The 7,419-nt window shown below is 37.6% G+C and overlaps 3 protein-coding genes across 3 annotated transcripts; 2 read left to right on the top strand and 1 right to left on the bottom strand.

Moving 5' to 3' along the window:
• Nucleotides 1–1,222: 1,222 nt before the first annotated feature.
• Nucleotides 1,223–2,594, bottom strand: BO97DRAFT_401016 (ribonuclease III). Its single transcript, XM_025694319.1, has 2 exons — nt 2,513–2,594; nt 1,223–2,451 (listed from the first exon to the last, which is right to left on the bottom strand). Exons 1-2 carry the CDS (start codon nt 2,573–2,575, stop codon nt 1,459–1,461), a joined length of 1,056 nt encoding a protein of 351 aa, XP_025546129.1. The 5' UTR covers nt 2,576–2,594; the 3' UTR covers nt 1,223–1,458.
• A 126-nt stretch (nt 2,595–2,720) lies between these two features.
• BO97DRAFT_401017 (mitochondrial 37S ribosomal protein mS33) lies at nt 2,721–3,590 on the top strand. The gene is made up of 4 exons (XM_025694320.1): nt 2,721–2,785; nt 2,889–3,097; nt 3,147–3,196; nt 3,264–3,590. The coding sequence occupies exons 1-4, from the start codon at nt 2,747–2,749 to the stop codon at nt 3,290–3,292; spliced, it is 327 nt and encodes a 108-aa protein (XP_025546130.1). The 5' UTR covers nt 2,721–2,746; the 3' UTR covers nt 3,293–3,590.
• A 141-nt stretch (nt 3,591–3,731) lies between these two features.
• Nucleotides 3,732–5,848, top strand: BO97DRAFT_409330 (U2 snRNP complex subunit CUS1). The gene is made up of 2 exons (XM_025696038.1): nt 3,732–3,939; nt 3,998–5,848. The coding sequence occupies exons 1-2, from the start codon at nt 3,890–3,892 to the stop codon at nt 5,640–5,642; spliced, it is 1,695 nt and encodes a 564-aa protein (XP_025546131.1). The 5' UTR covers nt 3,732–3,889; the 3' UTR covers nt 5,643–5,848.
• The last annotated feature ends 1,571 nt before the right edge of the window (nt 5,849–7,419 follow it).

Below are 7,419 nucleotides of genomic sequence, written 5' to 3' on the forward strand. Positions count from 1 at the left end.
TGCGGAGATCAATTATCGGTTATGTGATACTATACTGGCATATTAGCAACAGATACGATGATGCTATGGAGCATACCATATGATGGAAAGGGTCGATTGATGATCTGCCACATGACGACAATTGCCTAGGGAAAGCGGGGTTCATTTTGGTCATAAGTACTGTACTAGGGAAGATGAAATGTAATGAAATGTATGGAATTGAGGCTGGATTTCAGGGGTATGTAAGGAACTTATTTCTAGAAATTTCAACACGTGATACATATATATAAAGTGGGATACTCTTTTCTTAATTCCTTGATGGTTGACTAGTTAATATTTTTAATTCAAAAAAATAATATCAGCAGTTTGTTTCAGAGAGAGGTTATTATAGGATTTTTTTATCTCTAACTTATTTTAAGAAATTTATATTTTATATAGAATTATATACTAACTTAGAGTCTTTTTTAAATCTTGATAAATCAGAAATTTGAAAATATTTTAATAATAAGTATTTTAATTTAATTTATTGATTATATATGTTTTAATACAGGAAAGAAAAAGATATTTATTATTAACTGGCTACACCCGGAATCAAATTCACGTGATTGAAATATGACAAGTATAGAAGGTTGAACCCTCATATTATGTTTGTATAGAACTTTCTCCAGATCCTTGTAATTACACATCTCTACACTGTACAGTATAATGTAATTCTATACTGTATACTATACAGGTGTACTGTACTGTACTCTCGACTCGTCTCTTATTTGGTATTGGTATTGTCCACGTTCATCATGGATCCATTGAGGGGTAAGAAACACCTGGCGGTGTGGCAGTGTAGTGGGTGGCTCATATATAATAAGGCGTGCTGATTAGTGAGTGTAATTGGTGAGTGTAGCCACCAGTGTGCAGTTAAATACCTCCAGCTTACAGTGAGTTGACCTTGAAGAGCGGGCAAGCCCATAGCCCTTTCAATGGATATCACATTACTCCGTAGACAAATGGTAGCAGCTATCTTGCGAACAACATATTTCAATTTCTTGCTAACTCATGGGGATTACAAGATTTGGTAGGTCTCATGACCACAAAAGCGTCCTGCCAGTACGTGTAGATAGTTGATTTCGAAAATATGTGTCATCCTACAAATCAGTATGCTTGATTCCTCGTGTGACTAATGGGAGGGGGAAGCATCATCGAAACCCTAACTTTGAGTCATTCATGTATTTTTACATCCTACTCGTACCTAGACTAGGTGCTGACTACACGAGGGTCAAAGATAAGTGATTGGTCGAGTATAACCTCAAGTATTTCGCAGGGACTGAGATCGCCAATAATTCAAGGTGTTCGAGCAGACTTTCAGCCCCAATCTCATGATAACCTGGGTATGTTGAGGCATGGACAAGGAGGTTTGGTGGTTTAGACTGAAATCAGAATAGTGAAATTGTCGGCCTCGCGATCACAGGAGGTGCGGAGAGACCTTCAAGATTCTGGCAACGGCTCTGCTTTTTTCATTTTCATGATCTCGTCAATTAGTGAGACATTGAGTAATGCTTGCCGGGCTGCCTCATCACCTGCGATAGCTTTATTGGTACCTTGGCCAGAACCAAGATGTTTATTGTACCAACCCCAGCCAGTCAGATATACCCCCACATGGAAGATTTGCGGCTCTTTTCCTCTTTGCGAAGGGGCGCGTTCATCAGTGTAATGGAGTTTAACACCCTTCCCCATGATTTTCTTGGCCAGCGCTTCCTTGGCATGTAAAGAAGACCTTTGCTCACCAAGTCGCTCGAGTGTAGGCAACCACAACTGCGACAACCATTCTTTAGCTATATCATAACCAGCTGGGTTGGATAATATAAGACCTGCAACGTATGCCTCGAAAAGATCCGCCTTTGTTTTTAACCATCTTTTGGGTTGATCCATGTAGTCTGATGGCACCGAAGCTTTGGTGTCAAATCCATACCTTGTTGCAAATTCAGCTAGGGTTTCATTTTTTACAAGTAGCTCGCGGATTTGCGATATCCGGCCAGATGATATGTTCTGGAACCTATCCCAAATGAGCCGCGTGGATATGACTTCTATGTAGGCATCTCCGAGGACTTCGAGGCGATCATATGTGGCTCTGATATCATTTTTCATGCCCGGATGCGTGAAAACTGCGTTTCGAAGAGTGCTATCCGTAATCGAAGGCAATTCAGGCATCAAAGGGTTCTGGCTTATTGCAGCGTTCCGAGACTTCGGACCTTGCGCAGCGATGGATGACGGGACAAGGGCTTCTGCGTCGCGTAGAGCAACATCAAGCTCTGTCAATAGCCTTAGGATCTTCGATTCGCCTGACGGTTTGCCCTTGGTTAATGAAGAGCTGCGATTGTCAATAATGTTGCGAACCACGGTCTTCAAGGTGGATAGTGCTTCATCTTGGTGGATTTCATGAAATAAAGATTGATGATGGGCACATCGAGATTCATTATGCTACTTTTATGTCAGAATCTGGAGCACACGAATCCACAATCAATCGGTCGAATTGAAGTACCTTGGTCTTTTTGCTATCGCCATTCAAGGCCGGAGAAAAAACCGACTTCCTTTTCGAATGCATGCTAACAGACGTGTTTGTAGGCCAGGTGAAATGGTGGACAGCGTAGATCAGTTCCACGGTAAGAAAAGTTATCTATCACGTGATGTCATTCGAAGAGTCGATAGGGGGTAGAGCCTTAGCCACGATTCGTAACCTCATCCTAGTCGCTATCGCCCAGTTGCCAGCCTTGAAATGGCGGCCCAATACAGTCGAATACTAGATCTGGCAAAGGTATGGTCTTTCGGACAATTTAAGTCGCGCCAAAGAACTTAAACACCTCCTGCAATTTCAAATTCGTATGCTTGCTGTGAACGTCCCGCTTATCTCCCAGCAGGTCCAGTGTCGGATCTTCTCACTGAATTTCAACCCCGAGAGACTACGGTTGGGAAACAAGGTCTTACGGCAAAGATTACGTGGTCCAAGTCTTGCAGCATGGTACCCCAAGAAGACAGTTTCTTTCCGGGATTTGCAAGCCACGTACAAGCCTCTGGGATTGACGATGTTTGATGAAAGGGAGGATGATAGGGAAGAGGCTCTTCAAATGTATGTGCCTTCCAATTTCTTTTCGATTGATTCTTACGGGTTGCAACAGTGCCAAACTGCGAGGGAAAGGCAGGCCGAAGAAGAAGAGAACAGCTGCAGGTAATGTTTATCACGTCAACCACTCGAAAACCCCAAAGACAAGGACTCATTTGAAACAAATGTGTAGAATCGCGGTCAGCCAAGAAGAAGAAATAGATTGCTTCTTAGCGCAAAACGCAGACTGCCGGTTATGTTTGAGAAAATGGTCTTCCTCGTACAATGAGTTATTGTATAGGAATATCATGGACTATCTTCGTTGGCATAATGTATCTGTTGGCTCGATTCTCACAGAACATCGAAAACACGCGAATCGTGGAGATCTGCCTTGTGGGCGTTGGGTTAATACAATAAGGATGTTCAGTTTGTTCATGGTAATCTCAGACCCAGAAAGCATATTCGTAGGTTTTTTCACAGCATAGAGGGATATAGCCACTGGGTAAATAGGTCAGTCAGGTCTGCGCTCAGGATCATCTCATACGAGTAGTCCGGCGGGTACTTCCTAGTAGCATGCCGCCACGACAGAGCATGATCACATGATTCAACTCTCACTAGTGGCTGTAATACTTCGCACCCAAGAACACCGAGCAGGAATCCTCCCATCTTGTTAGCTTCACTTCTAATCATTCCGTTGTCATTCAAATCCTTTGACTTACACTTGCCCAAATTGTTGCATCTTTAGGGTGAAATTTTTATACATTTTCACAGTGCGTGGTCGAGAACAGGCAGGCGGTTTGTTGATAGTGACGCCCAGCCATGAAGGCCAATAAGAATCAGCTGAGAAGGGCAAAGAGGAAGGCCCTGAAATCTCAGGTAAGTTGTTCATGTCTAGACCCGAGAAGTATTACTCATTAATCTGTTGGCATCGTCAAAGGCCAATTCAATTGAGACTACTTCAGAAACACCCAATGCGCACTTCTCGGACAATAACGTTCTGTCGCCTCCCGCGCCTGAAGCTGTCCCACAAAAACTCCAGGATATTGTGACTCCAGAAAATGACAACGCGTTGTGGCAAATGTACAAGGATGTTATTGACAAATTTGATAACTCTGGGAACACACCCTTAGCAACCCAAGAACCTACTAAGCCTGTCGTATATTTCGATGAGGATAATGAAATTCCCGACGAAGAGGAGAAGGAGCCTGTGCTATCAAGACGAAAGAGGAAGGAATTGAACAAACTCTCCGTTGCCGAATTGAAGGCAATGGTTCGAAAACCAGAAATAGTTGAATGGACAGATACCTCAGCACCAGATCCGAGACTGCTTGTTCACCTCAAGTCGTACCGGAATGTCGTGCCCGTGCCTTCTCACTGGTCTCTGAAACGAGAGTATCTATCATCGAAAAGAGGTGTCGAGAAAGCTCCATTTGCGCTGCCCAAGTTCATTCAGGAGACAGGAATATCAGAAATGCGCGATGCTGCTTTGGAGAAGCAAGAGCAGGCAACTTTGAAACAGAAGCAGAGAGAAAGGGTCCAGCCAAAGATGGGGAGACTGGACATTGATTACCAAAAACTCTACGAGGCATTTTTCCGATTTCAAACCAAACCAGAACTCACACGTTATGGGGAGGTTTACTATGAGGGCAAGGAGTACGAGACTAACCTGAGGCACCTGAGGCCTGGAGAACTTAGTGCAGAGTTGAAGGAGGCACTGAACATGCCGCCCGGTGCCCCGCCTCCGTGGTTGATCAATCAACAGCGATATGGGCCGCCACCGTCCTATCCTGCGCTCAAAATACCTGGTCTTAACGCTCCCCCGCCACCGGGTGCGATGTGGGGTTATCATCCCGGAGGGTATGGAAAACCTCCAGTCGACGAACATAACAGACCTCTTTACGGTGGTGACATTTTTGGCGTTTTACAGCCTCAGCAGGTGGTGCAGCAGGGTGAACCTGTGGAGAAGGATCTTTGGGGGGAGTTACAGGCGCCGGAATTAAGTGACGATGAAAGCGAAGAAGGTGAAGATGATGCAGCCAGCAGTGCTGCTACCGACGATGACGACGATGATGTGGACACGGGATTACAAACTCCTAGTGGTTTGGAAACCCCCAGCGGTTTGGCATCAGCTGTTCCCACGGAGACAAGTGGCCCTGAAAATATTTCTGGGGAGTTCGACGTGCGTAAGCATTATCGAGGAACTCAAACAGAGGAATCCACGGGTCAAAGAAGCGCTTTCCAGGTTATACCTGAAAGACAGGCGCATGTTCAAGGATTTTTCGGGGCTGACAAGGTCTATGATCTCCACAAGACTTCGGACGATCTACCTGTACTGGGATCCGAGGATGCCAACAGAAAGCGGAAGAAGCCTGGTGATGTCGACGTTTCCTTTGATCCAGATGCTTTGCAGTCAGAAGAGGGCATCGGCCAGGGCGACATCAGGAAAATGTACGAGTCACAAAAGCAGCGTGAGACAGACCCTAGCTGGGATTTTCAAGAGGATTTGAGTGATATGATCGCTCGGGAGAGTCGCAAGCGGCTGCGAAAGGAGGAAGAAAGACGCAAACGGTGATGGGAAAGTACTTCAACTTGTATTTGGCTCTTGATAGGGACTTGGGAGCAAGTTACCTGAGACTTTTTAAGTATATGCGGAAAAGAAAATGAAAGGCCGAGTGGCACTGGACTTTTCTGGAGCATCCATAAGTTTGCTGTGATATAAAGGAGGGGTGGGCTGTCCCTGATCAGACTTTTTACCGGCTGTACTGCTAATAGAGGAAGAATTAAAGAAAAACTAAGTAATAAGTAAAAACCCTCGGAACCACTGAAAATAGTCAAGGAAATAGTCAAGTATAGATGATAGAATTCTATCTTGATTAAAATCATTATAGATACTATACTCATAAATCTAGTCTTCATAATAATTAAGTTGTATATATATAGTATATAGTATATCCTCAGAATAATTACGAAAAGAAACTATAGTAAATTATTAAAGAAATAGGAAAGAGTATTTAATAAAGTAGAGAATAAAAAAAGGAATTATAGTAAACCTTAGCTTAACTAAGAATTTTATTATTTTATTTTTTTATTATTTTTTATACTACTCTAGTAGAAGACTTCTTAAATCTTTAATTTTTAATTATTTTTAAGATTTTTTTCTTAATCTAATTTTTTTATTTATTTACTTTTTAGCTTTATTATTAATTATTATAATATAAAATAATATATTCTAGTTCTCTAATATATAAGATATTATATTAAGATTTATATTAGTTAAAGATTTTTTTAATTTTTATATTTATTTATTTTTTTATTTATTATATATTAGGTTTTTTATCTTAATATTTTTTCTTTTATTTAATAAATTATATAGTTTTCTATATTAATAAATTTTTTATTATTTTTAATTTTATTTTTTATATCTACTTTTCTTATTATAAAATATTTAATTTTTTAATTTTAATTTATTATTTTTATTCTAGCTTTAATTTATTTATCTTATTTTTTAATTAATAATATTATTTATAATTTTAAATTAATATATTATCTTAGAATTTTATTAGTTATTTATTTTTTATAAAACTTTTTTTATATTATATTAAATATTTATATTAGATTATTTTTATTTATTTTATTATTTATTATTTATTATATTTATTTATTGATTATATTTTATATTATTAATTTTAATATTAATTTTAATATTCTTAGATTATTATCTTAATATTCTTAAAATTAATTTATTTAATTATTATTTATTAAATAATTAATTTTTAATTTTTTAAAAATATTATAATATTAATTTTTTATAATAAATTTATTATTTATTTATTATTATATCTATTTTATAATTTTAATAATATTATACTTATTTTATTTTATAAAATATTTATAAATTTATATTATATAAAATTTTTAATCTTCTTATAAAATTTATTAGCTATTTTTAGATATTTAAATAGTATTTTAATTAATTATTAAACTTAAGTTTTTAATAATTATTAAAATTTTTTATTAAATTAGAATAGCTATTAGAATATATATATTTAGAAATTTTAATTATATTAAAATAGTTAATTTTATTCTATATTTTATATTTATATTTATATTTTACTTTAATTCTTTATATATTATATTATTGTTATGGTTAATCTATATAACTAAGTGGTTACTGTAACAGAATACCTATACTTTAATTATAAAATAATTATAATATTAATAATTTAGTAGAATCTATATCTTAAATATCTAGACTTTATTATATATTAGAAAAGTAAGAATTAATTTATATTTATATAATATTAATACTTTAATTCTATATCTAGTTAATCTTTTTTTATAATTTTAAT

Source organism: Aspergillus homomorphus, assembly GCF_003184865.1.
Source record: "Aspergillus homomorphus CBS 101889 unplaced genomic scaffold BO97scaffold_78, whole genome shotgun sequence".
In the NCBI taxonomy this organism is placed as follows: Eukaryota; Fungi; Ascomycota; class Eurotiomycetes; order Eurotiales; family Aspergillaceae; genus Aspergillus; species Aspergillus homomorphus.

Coding starts and splice junctions, on each gene's coding strand:
- BO97DRAFT_401016 (XM_025694319.1), bottom strand. CDS start 2,575: ATGCATTCGAAAAGGAAGTCGGTTTTTTCTCCGGCCTTGAATGGCGAT. Junction 2,452..2,512: donor GCGATAGCAAAAAGACCAAG/GTACTTCAATTC, acceptor ACATAAAAGTAG/CATAATGAATCTCGATGTGC.
- BO97DRAFT_409330 (XM_025696038.1), top strand. CDS start 3,890: ATGAAGGCCAATAAGAATCAGCTGAGAAGGGCAAAGAGGAAGGCCCTG. Junction 3,940..3,997: donor GCAAAGAGGAAGGCCCTGAA/ATCTCAGGTAAG, acceptor TAATCTGTTGGC/ATCGTCAAAGGCCAATTCAA.
- BO97DRAFT_401017 (XM_025694320.1), top strand. CDS start 2,747: ATGGCGGCCCAATACAGTCGAATACTAGATCTGGCAAAG. Junction 2,786..2,888: donor GAATACTAGATCTGGCAAAG/GTATGGTCTTTC, acceptor ATCTCCCAGCAG/GTCCAGTGTCGGATCTTCTC. Junction 3,197..3,263: donor GAAGAAGAGAACAGCTGCAG/GTAATGTTTATC, acceptor ACAAATGTGTAG/AATCGCGGTCAGCCAAGAAG.